Here is a 23302-nt window from a genome sequence, read left to right as displayed (position 1 = left end):
ACAAATAAAGTAATATTTATTTTCAAAACAAAAAGAGATATTTTATATGTGCTGCAAGATACAGGTTCTATTACTGCTAACAATTAACAATATAATAATAAATCACAGTTCGTCATCCTGTCACGTGGTGAAATCACAGCGAGAGTTTCTACACCTCTAAATGCAATGTCCTTTACATAGTGAGCTTCGGTATGCGTAGAAGCCAAAGAGTTTTTGTCATAGTAAGCAGATAAGCAATTGGAGACGTCATCATGTTATCACCAGTTCATTTGACAAATCTTTGGTTCTGAAAGGTTAAAAAAAAAGAAATGAAGTTAATTCAAAAATGGTTGAAAAGACCTCTAATTTAAAGGACGATGCTTACGTTTAGAAGAACTTCGGTTCAAAGAAGTCGGCTCTTCCGGTCAGCTCAAGACAGCAGATGCTCTCCAGTGGAAGGCGGTGATTGAAGTCTATGTATCGTTGGCCGTTTACGTAGGTCTTTAAACAAAATCAAGAATAGCCATCAAAACCACTGATTAATTAAATCCAATTAATCATAAATTGATTCTAATCAAAGGAAATATATTCCACCAATAGGCATAGAATGTTAATAGATAAAAAAGGTACTAGCTAAGTTTATAAATTGACCCGAAATTTACTGACCACAAATTTGTCGGGCTGTGCCTGGATTGCTATCTCACAGGTGTCCTTCTTCTCAAACGGAAACTCGGGCTGGTCTCTCTCTTCCCCACCCCACTCGCCGCCAGAGCACGAGTTCCTAATGGTACAGTTCTCTTGGAGACGGGGGTTAAAGTGGAAAGCGATGTCGCTTCCTTCATCTCCGCCAGTTCGGAAGTTAATAGCAAATCTGTTGAAAATTGTGTAAATCTCAATATTCAATCCCATTCAATTATTTACCCATGTCCAATTACGCAATTGTAATTAAATCGATTTTTTATTTTAAGATTGGTCTTCAAAGTTTACTTACCCTTCGGAACCTTTCTTGGGTATTGCCTGAACGACGACCCAGCCACCTACTCGGAATCCTCCAGGAAGATATTCCCAAGAATCCTCCTATGTCAAAAAATAATTTAAATTCTTTAAAAATATATTTTGTTTTGGAATATAAGATTAATTTGACAAATGTCTGGTAGAACTGTATACTCACCAGTTTTCGCTCTAATTTGACCTCATACACATATGCTTCCCCCTTGATATTGACGCCCTTTATGTCTTCCACATTCCCCCTGGCGGCAAACTTCATGCACTTCTTGCCGTTAACGTACACCTAAAGTGTAAAATGCATATTGCTTTTCATCCCACTAGTTAATAACTTTCTTGTGATAAAAGAGTCATTTCCTTTGGCGATATTTGTTGGTCTTAAAGACAGAATGAAAGCCTAGGGTTCAAAGTCATGCAATCCTCTCGATAAGGCCGAATATTTCAAAACATACATATATGCAAATATATATAATTATTTATCTTCTTCAAATATTCATTAAATAAAAAAATGATAATCAAACCTTGAATTTCTTCCTTTTCACTACAACTTTGACCTCAAATGGTTCTCTGTTGGCTAAGGGGGATGGAATATCCTCCCTCTCCTCTTCCCCCCAGTCACCACCCATGCAGCAGTTCATGACAACCTGTCCCTCCCCAACTCGTGGGTTCAGGTGGAAAGCAATGTCGTCCTCCACGCTGTAGCCGTTCATGAAGTTGATGGAGAACCTGAGACAACGAATCAGATCTTACATGTGGGCGTTTATCATATTGATAACAAGTTTATGATAAAACAAGGAATGGCCAAAGAGTAATGGAAGACCGCCATGAACTCGGTCATTTGTTTATAGGTCCAAAGTTTTTACTAAAACAAAGTTGATTTCGCAGGAATATGACACAAGGGCCAGTCTCGTTTTAACATTAATTTCAATATAACCATAAATAAAGAAATGTTTGTACAAAAAGCCTGTCGCTATTTTGAACGGATATAAGAACCTACGTTTCACCCCCGGGTTTCATGAACCCCCTAAAGATCAGCACGTCTCCTTTCACCAAGCCAGATGGGAAGGTCTTCACGAAGTCATCTTCCTGAAACACACAGAAAATGTTTCCAACGGTCCGATTCAAAACCAGATACTGTGAGAATGGTTTTCGTTTCGTTTTCAAGGGGACTGGGTTTTGACCGATGTGTACTTACCAAAGGCTCGAAGTACTCGACATCTTGGATGTCCAGGTTTCCCACGATGTTGAAATGGGACGCATCATTGACCCCGCCGCGGTGATTGAACTCGGTGAAATACTTGTCATTCACGTGAACCTGTATAGAGATGAAATTTAAACAGGTCGAGACCAACTATATTTTGTGACGTCGGCATAAATTTGCATACTAAATTAGGCATCTGTTTACTTTTATCGACAAACCAATCAGGTGAATGAGTTGCAAGGCATTGTGGGCTACTACAAGTTTCAGTGTATACAAAGCGTATTGAAAATATATACCATTTTGAATTGTCTTTTGGAAACTCATTTTGAATGATTTTTCAGAATTTATGAAAGTAATATGGACAATGATGTCTGAACTTCAATTTCTATGCTCACATTTAAAAAATATTGCATATGAGGACTTATATCAACCTATTTAAATACCCCATTGTCAATGTTCAAAAGAGAGGTACGTCCTATTGAATTAAAAGCAGTAAGTACTGTTTTTTTTCACGTGATACCCCATATTTTGGACAACATTAGTAGAACGCGCGTTGATATTTTCTTCAGGGACATTCATCAGAATGCTTATCGGACAAACTACTTTATGCTGCATATAGCTTGCGCTTCTGCGTTTGTATATTTGTGCATTTCTACTACAGTGGCTATTCACGTATATTAAAAATGTACAGTTACCTGTATTTATTTCTAGTACACAATTATAATGTCACCAATACACAAATGTGATGTTTTTTTCTTATCAAAATATGTTTGTACTTGTATGCGTATGTTTGTCAGTCGTTTGATACTGATCATTTTTGAAGCCACAATTAACCAACTAAAACAACATTATTTTTTAATGTGAGCATGAAACAAAGTTGGTACGTAATCTTTCCTTTTTTACCTTCTAAAGTAAAAATCAAGATCTACAAACATTCCGGCAAGCAATTAAATATTGCGTATAAAACAGACAAATACCACGTGCGTTTGTTGAATCGTAAACACGTTATAGACCGTCATGCATTGCAACTCATTCACTGGATTGGAGAATCTGTTTGCCAAAAATACTGTCACGTGTTAAATAATGCTATCCATATAAGGTAGTGTACCCGACCTGTTAAACACTTGTTATTTTTTAATATAAGTAACATAACGCGCTACAAATTTTATAGGAATTTATATATCACGACTTTCAGATAACGCATTAAACATTTAACACAATGGTCGAAATAAGTTTACTTATATTGCATGTTTCACTTGTAGCACATACACAGCGTTATCTTGAGAGAAAGAATTATCTATCTACAAGGCGATCATCGATATCTCGGTTCCTCTATATACACTACAATTTAATCAGCTACATCAACCTTATTCCTTTATCTCTCCAACCCACCATATATTTATCGTCGGTGCAAATAAACATAGCGTCAAAGTAGTTGTTTGGATTGAAAGGAAATTCTGCATCGTAATCCCTCTCTTCTTCGCCCCAGCCACCCAGGTTAGCATTACGGACGACCACGCCTTCATTGGGTCGGGGGTTAAAGTGGAAGGCACAGTTTTCATTGTCTGGGTCACAGGCAAAATTCACACTGAATCTGTAATTTAAAAAAGTTTATTTGATTCAGTTTAGAACTATCCATGTTTATGCGTTTTAAAGTCTTCTTGCATTCTACTGTGTTGCAGTGTTACTTGTCTAATATTGTTCTCATACCCATCGTTGTCCTGGGAGGCGCCTCTGATTCTGACGGCTTTCCCTACGTTCATCTGCTGGGGTATTTCGGACTTGTATGGCAAAGACTACATAAAGGAATTTTCGTATAGAAATATAATGTCCAATTCTACATTTATCAAAAGTAATGAGTTACAGTATGTATGAGTTAAGTTGAGGTAACCTGTCATCGTGCACAAACATGTACCATCGTTTTCCACGAGGGGAGGGACTGTTTGATCAACTCGTAAATCAAGATACCGTTTCATTTATAATATTTAATAATACATGTATTAATCACTCAGAAAAATTGGTGGGGTGTGTACTGGCTTAAAATGTTAGATAAGAAGGTAAATGCCAAAAACGGTTAAGCCCCCCCCCCCTTCCTGTTGTTATATGTAGGTTCTTCAAATCTTTGTTACGTACATAACGATCTTGGTAGCTAATGTCATAGAACTCTGCTCCTTCCGTCAAGTACAGATAATGGACATTTCCGAGGTCCAGGCGATGGCTGAAATTGACGTAAGGCTTTCCATTTACATACGTTCGGAACCCCTCATCCGCCACTTCAATTCGAAGAGTAAATGAACGACCTTCGTCAAATGGAAAATGAGGTTGGTCTCTCTCTTCATCCATCCATGATCCTCCGTCGAACGAATTGCGCACGCATTGCTGCTCGCCTGGACGAGGGTTGAAATGGAACGCAACCTCTCCATCGCAAGGCTCGGGGTTTTGTTGAAGGTTGATTGCAAATCTACAGAAAAGTAGAAGAGCGTACAGTGCCTGTCGATTCCTTCGCGCCTAGGATATTTAAACTTGTGTAGATCTCATATTAAAAAAAATCTAACATTTGAAGGTGTGTATCAGTACATGTATAATATAGGACTGCATTCTCTGATCATTAACGAACATACATTTATACTTTTCTTCTTAATTTCATTTCTTTGTTTATATTTTCTTTACAACGTGATCTCAGACAATCTCTGACTGTGTTAGCGCTAGTGTTTATTAGTTGTTTGGAATGGGCAAGATCATTATGTATTTTTTGCCGTTATCTGAAGAGTTTAAAATGTTACATAAAAAAAATTGAAAAATAATATTTTACCTAAAAGGAAGTAAAAGCGCTGAATTTAAAAAGAAAAGTTCACTATATTTCGAACACCCTCTCAGCCCAGAGGTATTGTCTACAGGCCCCGCCTATCACACCGAGCTACGCTGACAAATAGCAGTTTAAGTGACCAACTTTTATAATTTGACAATTATAAATAAATTTTTGAAGTTTTTATGAAAAACTGCGAATTTTAACTTATCTTTTTATTAAAAGTACTTGTACTTTTTGGATGGAGTCTAGACCCATTCACACCAAAAAATTGCAATTTTGCACAGAAAATGGTCAAGATTTATGCGTAAAACGTCGTGTGGCTTAATTTTGAAACCTACATCTCATTTGTTTATAGAATAAAAACACGCTATTAACATGCATCGTGACATTTATAGTATACAAACCAAGAGTACATATTTTATTAACTTTTTGAACAAGTTCTTTTTATTGAGCCAAGTGGAGGGATATATAACGCCTTGTACGACCCTGTCCTTTTCCCATATAGATATAAATAAATGCACTTTTTATGTTCTATTTAAATCGATATGGATATAACGTCATATAAAACTTACGCTTCCGTCCCGTAAGACACGCGCCCTCTCAGGAGCAAGTGCTTGCCGACATGGAGACCATTAGGAATGTAGCTGGTGAATGGTTGTGGCTGAAATTCCAAAAAATGACTAATGTCATGTTTTTCTCGTTAAAAAACATTAAGTTCCGGTATTGTCATTTTCAAATGGAAACCTACACTATGATTAACGTATTCATGTTAAACATGTGTTAGATCATTTGTCAAATATCAACTCCCTTCTAAAGTCAAGGCACTCCTGTTGTGTACTGTAAAATTATCATAACTTGATATACAAGTAATAGCTTTCCAAAAAGCTTGCCTGACTAAACAAAATTATTCAATGGAAGCATGCATGTATCAATGAGGCTATCTTATCAGAAATAAATTTTAATTTTCGCTGCTGATCATAAATTTATAAACGGAATGTGCAAATTTAAGACGAAATGTCAGTCTTATCTTCGATCTAGAATATGTACATATATATCACTTGAAATTCATTTATTTTATTAATTCAATTTTTTTTAGGAATGTGCACATATCATATAATATGTAAGTGCATGTAAGCTTGAAACTGAGAGTAATTAGTCGTTTTTTAAAAAATTGTATTTGTTATATTACCAGTAAGATGCAAAATCAACTGAAAGGCATTTAAAATATTCTAACCATATGAAATAAGAAAGGGTATACAAACACGTATTGTTTTTGAATGTGTGTGGGCAGCTTCATCAAAATCATCTTGACAAGCAATTAAAAAAGGGTGAATTCTTCATGAAAAAAAAACCCTAACTGTAACTTCAGTTTAATTAGAATTCCTTATTTGCAGTTTCATTTATTGCGTGCTCCTACAAAAGTGGAAGGGGGGGGGCAAATCCATGATATTTCCATTTATCATATAAAGTTAAGAAAATTGCCAGCCGCCAAAAAAGTGGGGAGGGGGAAGCAGCCCCCCTCAACCCAACCCCCGAAGCTACGTGTCTGTGATGTAAACACATGGTGTGCTCTGGAGTGTTCGCATGATCCCAACGGACTCCTCAACTAATCAGCGCGCAAAAACTATGAATGAGACATTATGGCGCGAAATCCTGCTATTACCGTTCACACAACGAATGAACTCATCCATTGGCATAGATCCATGGGGAGGGGGTCAGATTATATATTATATTATACTTTGGATTGGGTGTCTTCGAAGAAATCTATCGAATTAAGAAACACACTTGATTAGTAATTGTTAAATGTAGCAATGTACATTTAGTAAGACAAGCGAGTTATGACCCCTTTTCAAGATTAATGAAATCGCCCAACTGAACGAAAATCGGGTCACACCCGGCTTTGGCGATTTAGTTCCTCCAGTAAACATACCAGCCGTATAAATATATATTTGTTTTAATCCAAACTGATGACTTTTTTGTAATAATTATAATCCAACACCAATTATTACTTACATTGTACCATAATAGACAATATGTTACAACTTGTTGCGATGACTCCCAACCCTTATTCACCGTTCAAATATGGTGGAATGCTGAACTATTTTTAAATCAGGATTACACACGTGCACTGCATGGTGAACGTCCCTTTTACTTGAAAACTCTTGCTTGCTGTTGTTATTACATGCCATATAACATTTTCATTAATTGTGAATATAAATGCTGACATCTTAAAAATGCATCGGTTAATCTTTTTTGTGAAATATCATGATATTGCTTGTCCCATTGTCTGCACTGTTTCGGAGAATGCAACTTTTAATCCTTAGATATGCCTGAATAATTTTTCCAACTCAATCTCGATTTATAGCGAAACCTATTTCAACATTCATTTCATCTCTCTCCTGCCAAATTTTCCTATTTGATATTTCACAGGTTTTCTAACAGACACGATAAAGATGATGAATGACCAGTGCGTCGGCTACTTTTAATGATTTCTCTATGCATGGAATGTGTATTCTGGCAATCGTATCCAAAATATCCCGATAAAAATATGGCGAGTGAAATCTGCCGCCTGTGGGCGGACGCAAAGATAGGAGGGGTACCTCAGTGTTATCTGGATGGGGGTTTGTTTGATTTATATTTCGGTCGATATTAAAAAGCTGAATGAACAAAAACTTCACCACGGGATTGTCAATGGAGACGTAATCTCTTGGTGATGTCACCGTCCTTTAGATGGGTGGATACTAAGACGTTAATCAATCTAAAATCCACGCATTTCATGTAGACAAGATTAGTGCACAAATCGCCAAAATTCTCGAATCAATGTAGGTCAATAAGGAAGAGATATTGTGTTAGTGTTAGTACGCCTAAGTGTTGACGTTAACATTTTTAAAATGTATGTCACATGGTGAAATTCGAGACCCGGTGAATAAATACGACTATTCAGTGAAGAAAATGTGCTTTACATTGCCTCTACAAAACGTTGTTAGTCATAGAATGTACACTCGATAAATAGCCTTGTCGACCTGTGGACACTGATCCAGGCAATTATCAAGTCACAGATGTGCAGACAGAACTTACCTTTATCAAACAACTTTTCAGCATTTTCTAACAATTTATGACAGGTTGTAGGGCACATGTGCCAACTGGAATGTCAAATGCATTGAACATAACGCCACATTTAAATGTCCCTTGGCAACGCCCACGCATCACTCTGGACATATGTACATGTGTTTTCCTACATGTATTTAAATGGATTCATTGGAAGCTCTGCGGACGTGCTCATTAAAAAATTTAAAGGTCGATATCAATTAGCACTGACGTGTTATAATTAAGTAAAACAACTACTCACAATTCTGCTGATCTGGTAAGTCATGTTTTATCACCTGCAAAAAGAAACAAACGATGTAAGTCTGAGTAATACTACAGTCACGCGCTGTTTTTAAGCACGTGCGGTCATAATATGACGTCTGCTTCAAGTGTCCGGATTCGTGCAGTTTCCACAGGACCACCGTACTCACTTGTTGCTGCGCCACGATCCACCCGAAGAATGTGAGGGCCAGGCCTACCTGTGTCCTGTTATCAGTGCTGTGTGATAATACAGGTATTGACAGGAATGCCTCATACTCACCTGATAACGGGATAAATTTAATACCTGAGATATCCTACACACATCTGCCCCCCTTCCTCTATTTATTTGTATTTTCTGTTTAACCAGTATATGGTGTGTTGTACGAGAGCCCAATAGAACAACAAATATCGATAACATTCTAATAAAGCACGGTCGATTTGCTAAAGACGTGAGGTCTCTATCGGTGTCCCTCACACAAGAACGATATAACAATTAATTGATTTAGTACTACAGACACGTTGTGTTTATGGTCTGTATGTTTATAGCTTAAATCATTATGTGTAACAATATTCCCGCCATAGTAGAATACATCAAACATCGACGAAAAAGTGCAGAAGCATTGTATATTCCAATGAGTAGGTCCCAATTTATAGATGAAGCAAAATGGAAAAGTATGAGTGATTATATAGACTATTCTAAGTATTCATCGCATATTTCTTGTGTACACAAAAAAAGAAAATATATGAAAATTTAAAACGGCGTGGACACACCCATATATAAATTACAAGTACCTCTGTCTTTTTCAAAAGCAATATTTAAAGATAGTTCATTGACACAAATTAGCTTCATTATTAATTTTTAAAAATACATATATACATTTTTGTAAGAACACATATGCAAAAAATTGTGTCGGCTTATTTTTTTTATTAAAAATAAATTGACAGCTTACGCAGATCTAAAGAAAGGGGGGGGGGGGGTCCGGACCCCGCCTCCTTCTCCTCTGGAAAATTCATATTTAATTTAATTCACATGGTTAAATTACCGAAAACAGTCCTTGGATACTCGATATCATCCTTTGGGTCCCCCCCCCCGGTAAAAAAAAAAACCATAGTAAATGTTTCCCACATGCTTATATACTCAATGAATGTTTCCAACGTTCTAGTATACTAATACCCCCGCCCCATCTCCACACCCCATCACTACCCCCACATTCTAGTATGCATGTAAAAAAACGTGTTGTATGTATTTTTACGTGATCTTAATATCTGAAAGCATACTATATAATATACTGATCGACGCGTGCAAACGTGTCTCTTATTTGATTCACAATGTAAATCTTCAATACATTTTCAAAATGAATATACATGTATCCCTGATACGTAATTTAGTCACATGCACGTGTTACAATAAAAAGTTCACCGCTTACTGAAACTCTGGTACACAATCTACGTGTTTTCACAATCCTATCAAACAATTCTTCTCTGCAAAAGATGAACACGGCCCATGCATTTACGTATACATCTGTACATTGGTCTGGGGTTTATTTTAATATAGAGACGTGCAAAATGTTAAAAAATGTATGGAATCGACTACGCTTTCGAATTACTAGTATATTGCACGTTCACCATAACCTACTTTTAAACAATATTTACAGAACATAGTATAATCTATTGCAAAAAGACCTGTGTATAAGATTACTGTTTTACCCTTACTTGTATGTACACCGTGCATATGCAAATAAATCAAATCTAAGGGCACACTATCTCAAACACTTGTGTTCAAGTGGCGTACAAGATGTTTTTGTTGAGAGTTTTATTTGTAAAATGTATCATTAATTTATTATCCAGTACGTGATATGGTTAAAGTATGGCAATGTTTAGATGCATTTTTTATCAAAGCACTGAGCTAGAAGAAATCAAATATTCAATTACGACATCTCGCTAAAAGAATGGAACAATTCAAATTCCAAAAACTGGAAAAGATTATCCCAAAAAAAGAATCTTCGTTTTTAAAAACAATATTCTAAAATGCAGATGAATACATAACAAAGATTGGACATCAGGCATTGCTTTATGCGTATGTAATTCCTCGATCTGTCCAAGAATTAATCGTACAAATGATATTCAATTATATCTAAGTAATAAAAGTATAATAAGTATATTAAAGTACATTATATAATATGGAGCGGATTACTAATTTTGCAACTTTAGAGGAATTGGAACTAATGTGGAAAAAAGAAAGAAAAAATGTTCATAATATCAACAATATTCACGGTTCCTCATAATTGATATTTACTAGAAAAATTTACGTTTTAGACAGTCAGCATTACTCATAATTAACTTAATTAATGCAATTGCAAAATGAGATTATTACATTATTTACATGAATAGGAAATATTGTTACCATTGATTTAGCAATCCTCTGTTACAGATGTTTTACATATTTTTTTATAAATTCAAATTAATTTCAACAGTATTTCAGCACAATGATTTACACTTAAAGCATATACATGTATACTGGTATTTTTAAGTAACACGTATCCTAAACAAAAAATAAAACTGTTTTCATTTTACTCTGTTTGTAATAATTGATATACCAACGCGTGTAATAAAACCATTGTTACAATATTCATTTAAGTACAGATTTTTGTCATCAACGGGTGTAAACATAACGTTGCCTGTAACCTAGAGATTTTTTATGTGGAGAGAAGTCAAGCAAAATCACTGCTATCTAAAGTGGAACCACCGGAACCATCGTCATCGTGTGCTATCGTTAGTATATTTAGTTATAATAATCACTGCTACCTTTATAACACAATGAACCATCAACACTGCCAACACAACTACGAACAACCAATTGAACCATTAGTAAAACAAAGGTTAACAACACTCCCACCAACACAACGAATAACCGAATCCTCCACCAGTAAAACAAATATTAACTTAAGCTTAATAGCTTTACAATTAAAACAATGTATAACCAATTCTTCCAACAGAAATCCACAGATCAAAAAGATAAATAAAGAATTTTTTCATTTATTCTTTTAGGAATTAAACCAATTCAACGAATGACCAAACTTTCCACTAATAAATCAAAGATACATGTAAACAACAATTATACCATCAACACAATGAATCTAACAACCAGAGGTTACATCTACCACCAATGCAATGAATGACCGAATCATCCCCCAGTAAACCAAAGATAAACATTACTACCATCAATACAATCAACCACCAACGTCAACACAATTAACAGCTAACACATCACAACTACGTTGGACTAACAACTCAACAAATAGCAACGCTCACCAAGACAGCAAATCTACATGTACTATAAACACAACTTATCAACAACTGTCTTACAGTGCAACCAGAAAAACACCCCTAAACAAAGAACAACCATCCTTACAACTTAATACAAGTCACTAAAACTAATACCAGCACATTGAGAGACTAGCTTGCGACTATAACAAGTCACCAATATATTAGCACATGAAACGACCAACACTACATCCAACAAGATTACCACCAACATTTTATATGAGCTATCAACAGAATGATTCAATAACTCCACTACAACGACATAAAGTTCCTCTCCTACAAATTACACATTAAAGGCACCACAAATACTACCACACCATCATCAACCCTAACACCAGTATGATAATCCACAAGCATTGCCACCAAATTAACGAAACATCAATATAACACCACCAATCTAATGACCAACAACAGCATAAGAAATGATATTATTTAAAACACAAACCATATAAACACGAGGTATCATAATTTACCATCAACACGTAATCCATCAAATAATATATTATTACATGTATACTAAAATAGCAACACGACCAATTGTTCACTTATTTGGGACCATAACAACATCATAATTTTCTCGGGGTCTTTTTTCCTTGATCAATAACATTTTTTGGGTTTGGGTATGTGTAAAAGATGCTAGGTTCCTGGGTTTAACATTTAGTTTCAAATATTTAAGGACCTCAATAGATTTAGTGATACACGTGTGTTAGTAAGACCCATATCCATTTAGTGGTAGCTGCCTATGATGAACTTTTATGGCAACTACGGTACTTCTTACCGTACAAGGTGTGGTGATAAAAATCATTTTCGATCACTGAGCCAGACAGTTGGGTGCGGAGACCCAGACAATTACTCAGACCTTACACACGAAGCAGACACAATGCAGGCAGTGCAGGGGATAAAAGTCTTTGTAATTCATTCGTGTTTTGACTGCATATTGAAAAAAAAAACACATCTAGCTAAAATTTGGCATCTCCTTTCAAACAATTAAAACCAATAAAACATCAATTTTACGATTTGAGTAAAAGAAGTTGGTAATGGATATTTTAAATGACCGGCACTGAAAAAATTCCTAGTCTGGAGGTTATTTTTCTACTGCATTGTTAAGTAGGGTATTTATTTACTGACATCGCGCAATATTTGTAAGAGTGTCAAAATTAAAGGTTTTTCAATTTTTTTTTTAAATTTTCTTTTATCAGTTGTCTCATGTTTTTTTATTGTTCTTTTGCTCTTTTGTAATCCAACAGTGTCTTCTCTTCCTCCAGCAAGACATAATATTGAAGTTTGTATTCCCCTCTGTAGGTTGATGTAGTAGTCAATCAAATCAACCCACGGCATCCATTCAATTGAGTACACATCACTGACACATACACGAACGTCCCGTCAGGACGCTCTCTCTCGCTCTCTCTCTCTCCCTCTCTCTCTCTCTCTCTCTCTCTCTCTCTCTCTCTCTCTCTCTCTCTCTCTCTCTCTCTCTCTCTCTCTCCAGCGCGAGGCAATAAAACGTGTAAATGATTAATTTGAAGGTTCTTCAATGGAAATACATGCATATATATATATATAACATAATTCTGTTTCATATTCTACATTACTGTAAGATGTGCATAATTAATTGAACTATTTTAGGTCTACGCAATTTGATAAAAAACAATAAAAAATGTTTTTATAATATAAATTTTTAATAACCGCGCGTACACTCTTATAAATAGTAAACACTTTGATCGCGGGTTATGTAATACTTTTTATCCCTTTTTAACGGGAATGTCTCTGGATACCGCGGAAATAAGTGCATCGATGTTTATTTAACTATTCCTGGTATATCATGTACTTGACTCATGTTAGACATTTTACCAATTATGATGATTTGAATAAAATACATGCATTTATTTTTCTTTACATCTTAACTTGAGACCGGTTATGCGTTTATGTTTTATAGGCCTAGACAGTGGAAAAATTAACCGATCGCGATTCCATCTTTTTTATTACACAACTATCAAATAATTTGACAACAATATCCAGAATAAAATCAATTTCAGGAGCCATATATATACAAAATAACTGGGCGTTGTAGTAGAATAGATCCTGTATAAAATGATATGAATATCTAAAATATATTAAGAAAAAGATTTAATATTTTTTCTCCAGGTATTCTTGTGTAAAACGTTGAGCCCCTTTTGTAACAGGGTGTTTTATATGTCATATCACATATTAAGCATTGCACTTCCCAAAAAGATCTTAAACAACTGTTAATATATATGTAAACTTACATCAATCTTTGAACCCCTTGTGGGGGCATAGGAATTGTGCAGGGGCCCATGTCTAAACAATTTAAAAGAATCAACCATATGTCAAACTGATCGACCATAAATAATACCACATATTATATATTCAACAAGGGCACCGCTAAGCGGAGCATCCCCTCGCGACATGAGTTATTGTGTGTAGGGATGCATTATTTAGCAATACATGTATATAGTTATGTTAATGAGAAGACCACATACTACTAACCCTCCATTACTGCAAAAACTACATTTTATTTACCTGTACTAGATCTAAATCAAACAAGTGAGAAGCTGTCAATGTGACAGCAAACCGGGTTTTCTTTTATGTAACCTGTATCCATAATCCATTTTCTTCACAGCTGTCATTGAAAGGGGATCAGGTATCTTATGTCAAATCTGTATTTGATTTTTTGTTTTCATTAAAATATGTGTAACTGTATTATTTCTTCATGATGTTGGCTTTAAAAGAAGCAACCCATATCCAGTGAAATGGAGTACCCTATATGCAACATTTTGCCAAAAAATGACTAAGTTCAAAAGCTGGTATTTTGTCGATAAATTATCGGAAATCAAAATCCTAGCAATATGCACACCTCTAATATAAGTACAATTGATCTGCAAAAGAACAACTTCCTATCTTGAGAACTGTAGGAGAAGTTATCCGTATAATGAGGATACCCTATATGCAATATTTTGCCAAAAAATGACTAAGTTCAAAAGCTAGTATTTTTTTCATAAATTATTGGAAATCAAAATCCTAGCAATATGCACACCTCTGATATATGTACAATTGATCTGCAAAAGAACAACTTCCTATCTTGAGAACTGTAGGGGGAGTTATACGTACAATGAGGGTACCCTATATGCAATATTTTGCCAAAAAATGACTAAGTTCAAAAGCTGGTATTGTTCCGATAAATTATTGAAAATCAAAATCCTAGCAATATGCACACCTCTGATATATGTACAATTGATCTGCAAAAGAACAACTTCCTATCTTGAAAACTGTAGGATCTATTGGAAGGTTTTTTATTAATTTACTAGAAAATTGAAAAGGAGTGCACACACACACATACACACATACATACATACACACATACATACACACATACGAACACACACACGCACGGTAGCGATGCTATATCCCCTTCGTAACAAGTTGCGCGAGGGGATAATAATTCTTAATTATCTACCGTTAAAAGAAATTATGGCCCTTCATTTTATCAAATCTAAATCCCTTTTACCAAAGAATGCTTTGTTCCAAGTTTGGAGGAAATCAGCCTAGTGGTTCTGGAGAAAAAGTCGAAAACGTAAAAAGTTTGCAGACAGATAGACAGACGGACAGACAGATGCCGGACAAAAAGTGATCAGGCGTGCTCACTTGAGCTTTCAGCTCAGGAGATCTAACAAAATGTTTAAAAAAAAAAAGAGGCTAGAAAACATTAACGGTCACCTGAGTATAATACAACCTCACAAAGAACAGTAATCATTAAAATAGCAAACGAATATAAAATTATATGAAATGATCACAAATAGCAAAATGTATTATTTAAAAATTGGTGTTTTTCTATACATTTGTACGCTAAGGCGACCGTCAAGATGCCCCATTATTGGTCCAGGAATAGTTCAACAATTTTTAATCTATATCAGGATATGTGTAAAATTTGTAAGTAAAGATTTTAATTTTATTTTCCAACTTATTTTTATACGTAAGTAGTGATGTTGAGCTGTCACTGTTTTGAACAATACGTTAAATGTTAAATCTTCACTATATCAGGATGCCTGCATTGTAATATCACAAAAAGCTAGTGGCATTATCGCCTAGTTATGAAAAACAGGTTTCAAAGATTTGGCCTTTTTAGACTCCTCCTGTGCCCCAAGTACTGTTCCAGGGACCAAGGTTGCACATTTTTAAATCTATATATATATGAATGATTGTATGAATAGCATTATCACAGATAGTAGCATTGTGTTACTGAGAAGATATTTTTTTTTAATATTTCTATGCTGAACTTTGAACCGCTACCGGGGCCCAGTATAATGGTCTTGGGATCATGGTTTTAACAATTTTAAAAATTCAGAATCTTTTCCATAAGTTGTGGGATCTCCTGGAACTTTTTTTGGCATTCCTTGTGCAGAGGGTCTTGTAAAAGAGATATTCCAAGACATCCCCTTTTTACCATGACTATCTCCCCTTTTAAAAGGTTGGCCATTTCCTTAAAATTGTTAAAAATTCAGATAAACCCCCTTCTCGTGCAGTGTAAGAATACTTTGTGCCAAGTTTGAATAAATTGATCCATTCGGTGCAGAAGATGTGTACAAGAGTTTCATACAAGAACACTCGTGAGTGTTAAAGCTGAGGTACAAGTTATCAATGAAAACTGTAGTTCTAAAGCACTGAGTTTGATGATGTAAATACTGTCCATATAATCTATACATCGATATAGTTTACAGCAGATAAATCTAGATGATCGACTGTAAAATAATGCACATCTTTGTGAATTTGGCCCGGCATATTGTTTTTATATGTTTTTTTTTTATTTATTTTTTTGGCTAAAATTGTTTACCATGTACTGTCAGAGTCGGGTTGCTGGTGACAAAATGTGAACTTCATAGGGGGTACCCCATAATATACAAATGTTGTCAGAGAGGTTTTTTGATTATTTTCTCAAAAACAACCGATGCCTATGTCAGCAATATGACGCAATATTTTTTTCTTGATTTGAAAACCCCGATTAATTCTTCCCTTTATTGTTTATTTAACATCTGAGTAAAATCTAATCCTTCCTGTATTCAAGTAACGATTACACATGCACATTTATAAGCTTTTGACATCTTTGCGATTTTAGGGTATTTCAATAAAGTTTCGGTAAAGTTCATAAATTGTGTGTGTTAGAAAAGGCCTTTAGACTACAAAGCTTCAAAAAAGAAAGGTTACTTTAGAATAGATTGTACCTTTATTTTTTTAAGTAATCAGCCTTAATCACTCGGAAACCGACAGACTGGGTGTCGGTAGGGAAGCTTCACAATATGAAACATGTGGTGGTCGGTATTTTTACAGAGCATAACATGGCGTGGTTTCCATACACGACATGGAGTGCAATAAATTCTTTAAGTTTAAACAGGTGTGCACCGTACATGTACATCACCCACAGTCCACTCCTTTGAAGTGTTAGGATGGGAATAAAAGAAATTTAATACCCCACCGAAATGGGATAATAATAAATACGTATGATTTCTAAATTAACATATCAGTTAATTTTATACTTGCATCTAGATAGCAGGTATATGATAATGTGTTCTTATTACGTAGCAAATATGAATACATAACAAGAAATAATAATTTAACCGATAGGTTAATCATTATCAAAAAGGCAATTTAATCTATCTCAAACCAATAAAGCATTTTAACGATAGGTGGAGTTACTGTTAATTATGAAGCCAAGATGAGAGAGCTAGTTCAAAATTCTTACCCCTGGTGAAATAACAGCCATCAAATCGAAAAAGGAAATTAAGTTTATCATTCTTAATTTGCTCTCCCAGATTAATCGCAATTTCCAACCAGGAAATTTAATGTAAAAGTCCAGTTTTTTTAAGTTTAATGCGTTTTCCTGTTTAAATCTGGCATTTAATTCTTAAAATACATGTAATTTCATTAATATAGTATTTACACACACAAGGTTAATGACTGACTTATCATGACAAAATTAACTTCATTGTTTGTGGTGTGCTTTTATCATGATGTAGTGTGCTTTTGTCGTTATGTGATATACATTGTTATTTAAATTGTTATACATTGTTATTTTAAGTGATGTACAGGGTGTCCCAGAATATCTGATACCATTTAAAATTCATACAAATTAGATAATGTTTGACCAAAACTCGTAAATAGCGACTGAATTAACATACGGTGCGCTTTTGTTTTTGGGTGTTTTGTATTTTTTTTAAGATAAAAAAAAGTAATCGATTAAAAAATGACAAATCAAATCCCATAATGACAAAATCACATTACATTAAAACACACCATCTAATGATAAAAGCACACCAAATAATAAGAACAGCAAATCATCAATTACAAATGCACATAATATTATCTGATTAAAGCGCGTACATGTACATGAAGCTAATTCAATTTTGTCATGACAAGACAGATTAGGCCTTCCATAAGTATATAAACAAGCCACCCAAATATACGAGGAATGTATGATGCATCTGATGCCAGTGATGGTTTATATACATAGAAGACGAGAAGAGCGCGCTAATAACATGTATAATATTTTTTATTACCTAATCAAAGGGATTTTGTTGTTTGATTACAAATTAAATATTTGAGTCTATTTTGAACTGCCGGTCAATAGACTGCGATCTATTAGACCGCCGGTCAATAGACTTCGATCAATTGGACAACCGGTCAATAGACTGCGATCTATTGGACCGGCAACGTATATCAGAAAGCGGGTATGTTAATGTTACATCCTTTCGATAGTTCTCAGGGAATGTATATTCCTTTACATAGACGCTGTTTTTAGTACTTGGTGAAACCAAATTCAATGTTATCAAAATGGAGTATCAAATAATCAACAGTTTAAAAGCTTTATATAGGGAAAAAGACTATTTAAAATCTATTGGGTTGAACACTCCCCCTTCTTTGTGTAAACTAATATTAAATTGAGATGTTGTAATGCATGCAACAGGTTTTGTGCATGTAAAAGATGAAAAAAAAAATCTGAGTATATTGCATAATGGCACGTAAACCATCTGCAATATGCGAATTGTAAACCCCGAAAACTAAAAAAGAAATTAGGTAATAAAACAATTATTTAATGCTTGAGCAGTCAATAGACCAGAATTTTTTCCCTTGGTGCAGGGAACAGCTCAGTATGATCTATTGCCCTCGGCCGTTGGCCTCGGGCAATAGATCATATTGAGCTGCTCTCTGCACCTCGGGAAAAATATTCTGGTCTATTGACTGCTCAAGCATTAAATAATTGTATAATACAATAGCTGAGTTGCCTTTTTATTTATTGCACGTTGCCCAGATACTTTGAACTTTTTAAAGCTTTGTCGAATATATTTACATTTACATGTATTTGCTTATCTTTGGTATTAGAAATTAAAGTTCTTAGTTAACAAATACATGAAGTGTTAAACTGACCAGATTAAATAACAAAGGACAAGAGCGTATAAGGCCTGACAAATCCCCCCGTAGCCAGGATTTTGAAATGACATATGAGCATATGAAAAAACCTTTACATTTGAAAGTGTACATTAGGACATGTACATGTATATTATAGAACTGCACTTTCTGACAAATAAATATCATACATTCATACATGTACATGCACTTGGTACTTATTTCCTTTGGTTTATTGGTTTGCTTTCTAAACATTACAGCATGATCTCTTATCTGTGTTAGCGCTATTTTTATCCGACATTGTGTGTAAAATAAACATTACGTAAATTTTTGTCTTTATATAAATGGTATAAGATATTTTTTTTCATAATAATCCAATAAAAAAGCAGAAAATGTTTACTTAAAAGCAAATGAATTCAAAAATAGAACGCCGTCTATACGATTCGAATACCCTCTCAATCGAGAAGGACGGACTACGAGCCTCCGCCTATCACAGTGAGCTAGTTGACACATTAGAGTGCAGGTGAATAAATTCAACTGTTTGACAATAATTAATAAAGTAAAACGTTTTTGGTTAAAACCACAAACTTTACCCATTATGGGTCTAGACTCCATTTTAATAAATCAATGATAAAAATCAACAAGAGGCCCATGGGGCCACATCGCTCACCTGAGCAACAATGGGCGTTCAAAAACTATTGTGCCATATGGTTCTCGATAGAATAACAAAAAAATAAATATTGTAAAGTGTTCGAATTTTACACTTATTTTTGCATACACGTAATCTTTGACATTATACCTTCATGAAATACTGTTTTTACACAGAATAAGAAAATCCTACGCAAGATATAGAACTAAAGATTTGGTAGGGGTACACTGTTATATAACTTCTAATTCCCTGTATTTTCGTTCTGCCCCCTCCCCCACTTAATAAAGCGATCAAAATATATGAGAGCATATAGGTACATTTTCTTCCTCAAATACTTACTATAGTTATTGTATCTTTTTTTTAAAATATAATAGTTATTGTATTTTATCAAAAAAATCCTACATGTATATATGTGAAGAAGAAAATTGCACCTCAATGCGCTCAATTTCTCAAATTAAAAATATTCAACAATTTAATTTGTCTTCTCCATTATAATTAAATGACTATTGTTTACCTCGTGACTTTTTTAACTTTACTCACACTTGATTGATGAATACACTGGAATGAAAAATGTTGTCACGTGACATGTTAAAGAGCTATAAAAATCAATGTTACCGTATTGACAGGCACATCACTCTAATTTACTATGGCCCGCCCATTATTTTCATTTTTATTCAAAAATAACGAATGGCTACAAACCAGGATAATTTTCCGCTGTAATATTTTCTTAGGAATAGCGATAATTCTTTTATCCCCGCAACAGAAATGTGTCAGAACTATGGAAACTGTTTTAACGATGTCGTTTTTATTTACAGTAACTCACATTTCACATCATTCATTGTATAAAGAGGGGGCCCCCAGAGAGAAGTTATATACAGCATATCATTCTTTAATTTTTTTGTGTACAAATATTTAACATACTCTAATTCATATAGAATATCTAATGATCAACCAAAATTTCAGCGTCAATCGTAGAATTATAAGCAAGATGAGCTCAAAATTTTGCTAGGTTTGAGTCATATTTTGTTCACATGAGTTATTACATTCAGCTTAAGATTTTTAACTTGGTATATCCTATTCGGCATTTAAAATGGAAAAAATGAATGGCCCAGATCTGTGTACAGAAAATTGTGAGCAAATCTCTGTATCTTGTTTATAATTCGAAGCTTAACACTCAAATATGGTAAGTAAATAGAAATTGTAAACAATTAAACACAAGAAACGTGCACTATAACAAATAAAGAACACAATTTATTTTTCAAAATGTATCATATACATGTATATACCTACATATTTCCGTCAGCGATATTAAACTCTATTTAAACTGAATAAACTCGAGAAAATGCCAAGCATCTCAACAAAACATATTGCATTATTCTACCAGTACGCAAAAGATGACACCGAATTACCGATAGCCTGAATGAATTGCATTTTAGTTCTTTCTTATTACATCAGATGTTGCTTAATTTGCGCAGGTAAACAGTAAACTGTTTGATTTACCGAAGTCTCTGTTTGATTTGATACGTAAAAATCAGGAAATACAAGCGACAGTTCCCAGGTTAACGCAAAGCATAAATGAAAACAAAACGAAAATCACAGCTAACACCACCGTCATTTGTGAAAACTGTCAACGCATTGAAATATTCAGCCTCAATTTACTTCACAAAATCGGCACCAGTGTATTTTGCATGTTTCAAAGATTCCCTTCGTACACGAACTGTTGCACAACAAACAAATTCATCGTTGTCAGATCGACCCGTTTATCATATAGTGTCATGGCCGCTTTAAACAAAGAACCTCGTTTTAGAATTATGGAATACGAGTCTTTGGTAAAATGGGTAAGTAAACCCGGGCCGGGGCAAAATAAAAGCCGGGGCAGATCGGCAATCGTCAATTCCAAATATTTTGCAGCATTATTTTGCAGCAATATTTACAGCTAATACAAATATACTGGTCAGTAAATATCTTGAAATTTTAATGAGATTGGCAGATTAATAACTGTCAATCTTTTGTTTTGCCCTGGCCCGGTCATGCCTACCCATTTTACCAAGACTCATGGATGCTATAAATTGCTTGAAACACGCCTTTTCTTTCTTTCTTTCTTATTATTTTCGTAATCACTCAAATTTGAAACAGAATTAGCCCATAATTTTTGCAATTTATATTTTCCTTTCCATAAGGATTACTTATGCTAAATTACATTGAATTTTACTCAGTAGGTCTTGAGAAGAAGATTTTTAAAAATGCACCCCCCTTTTTCTACAGTTTCGATGTTTTCTCCGCTTTGAATGAAGATCTGTCTTTCATTTTTGCAATTTATATTTGACTTTCCATAAGAATGCTTTGAGCCAAATTTGGTTGAATTTGTTAAGTGGTTTTAGAGAAGAAGTTCAAAATGTGAAAAGTTTACAGACGGACAGACGGACGGACGGACGGACAGACGGACGACGTACAAAATGTGATCAGAATAGCTCACTTGAGCTTTCAGCTCTGGTGAGCTAATAAAAACTTATTCTTTAAATAAAAGTACTTTTAGGATGGAGTCGGGACCCATTCAAACCTAAATTTTGCAATTTAGAACAGTAAATGATCCAATATTTGGCATAAAACGCTGTGCAGCTTAATTTGGAAACCTATAACGGTCGTGTTTATAAAATGAAAGCACAATATTTACTTCCATCGTGAAATTTATTTTTATAAACAAAAGACACATGCCAATAATTAATATTCAAATTTAAATTGATTTTTTTTTCTTCATTGCTTCAAGAGGGGGATATACAACGCCTTGTGCGCCCTTGTTCTTTGGCTAACGTACTCATTTGCTATCGGCTATTTACATATTTTACTAGCGGCCGCGTGATGATAAAGGAACCAACAAACTTGTACCAAAAAAAAACGAGCATAAAACTTGGATGAACGGACAAACAGGCGGACAAGAGGGCTAAATGCATGCATCGGGATTATGGACAAATTATGAACTGCAAGTTCTATGATATGCTAAATCTGATTATATAATGATGACCGACCTACCTTACAATCTACCGACGCCGCGGTCTGGAAAGAGATGTTTAGAGTGCACGCCTGCACGAACGACCTTCACACCCCAAACTCTGGCGGAGAATTCTGACAATCCCAGCACTGATAAGACACATGCTGTTTGTACATCTTAGCGGTGGTAAAAAGAACGCTTATTAAAATGATGGTATTTGACTAGTACTGTATCAGACTATCTGTATTAACCTTGAATGAACACCATACTGCAGACAGTCTCCTACTTTCTTTGCACTGCATTGATACAATGTATATATTTATCCCCCGCCTGAGTCAAGATAATTAATCGTGACATTCTAGGAATTTTATGATTTCAAAATGAACAAATACATCACGTTTTTAACATTGTCAACAATTCTTATAATGCTATTCTGTCAATTTGCTGTAAATTCTCAGAATATTAATTAAATCAACCACGATCGAAGAACTGAGTTTTTTTTTTTATTTTGATCTGTAAGTCTTTTTATTAATTTTATTTAAATTTCTTATATCGTTGCCGCTACCTATCTGTATATGTATT

The 23302-nt window shown here is 34.6% G+C and overlaps 1 protein-coding gene across 4 annotated transcripts; it reads right to left on the bottom strand.

Annotated features, from left to right (window-relative positions):
* On the bottom strand, positions 1 to 22855 carry LOC128176731 (galectin-4-like). Of its 4 annotated transcripts, XM_052843245.1 has the most exons (15): positions 8513 to 8567; positions 8344 to 8377; positions 8073 to 8137; positions 5567 to 5655; positions 4319 to 4646; positions 3896 to 3981; positions 3578 to 3779; positions 2180 to 2299; positions 1982 to 2070; positions 1506 to 1710; positions 1151 to 1270; positions 971 to 1056; positions 646 to 850; positions 365 to 480; positions 1 to 286 (listed from the first exon to the last, which is right to left on the bottom strand). In XM_052843245.1, the coding sequence occupies exons 3-14, from the start codon at positions 8094 to 8096 to the stop codon at positions 367 to 369; spliced, it is 1668 nt and encodes a 555-aa protein (XP_052699205.1). In that variant the 5' UTR covers positions 8097 to 8137; positions 8344 to 8377; positions 8513 to 8567; the 3' UTR covers positions 1 to 286; positions 365 to 366. The 4 variants fall into 4 exon arrangements, with proteins under 4 accessions (XP_052699205.1, XP_052699206.1, XP_052699207.1 ...); XM_052843246.1 differs by lacking the exons at positions 8073 to 8137; positions 8513 to 8567 and adding an exon at positions 22762 to 22855; XM_052843247.1 differs by lacking the exons at positions 8073 to 8137; positions 8513 to 8567 and adding an exon at positions 8647 to 8706.
* Between the last annotated feature and the right edge of the window lie 447 nt (positions 22856 to 23302).

The sequence above is a fragment of the Crassostrea angulata genome, chromosome 3, assembly GCF_025612915.1.
Source record: "Crassostrea angulata isolate pt1a10 chromosome 3, ASM2561291v2, whole genome shotgun sequence".
NCBI lineage: Eukaryota > Metazoa > Mollusca > Bivalvia > Ostreida > Ostreidae > Magallana > Magallana angulata.
Note: the sequence above shows the minus strand (reverse complement) of the source record. Positions and strands in the feature narration are given on the sequence as shown.

Bases quoted from the DNA above. Each gene is read 5' to 3' on its own strand.
- LOC128176731 (XM_052843246.1), bottom strand. From the start codon at position 8,367: ATGACTTACCAGATCAGCAGAATT. The intron at 2,300-3,577 runs GTGGGTTGGAGA...ATCTCTATACAG, and splicing joins GCACCGACGATAAATATATG to GTTCACGTGAATGACAAGTA. The intron at 1,271-1,505 runs GTTTGATTATCA...TTTACACTTTAG, and splicing joins TGAAAAGGAAGAAATTCAAG to GTGTACGTTAACGGCAAGAA.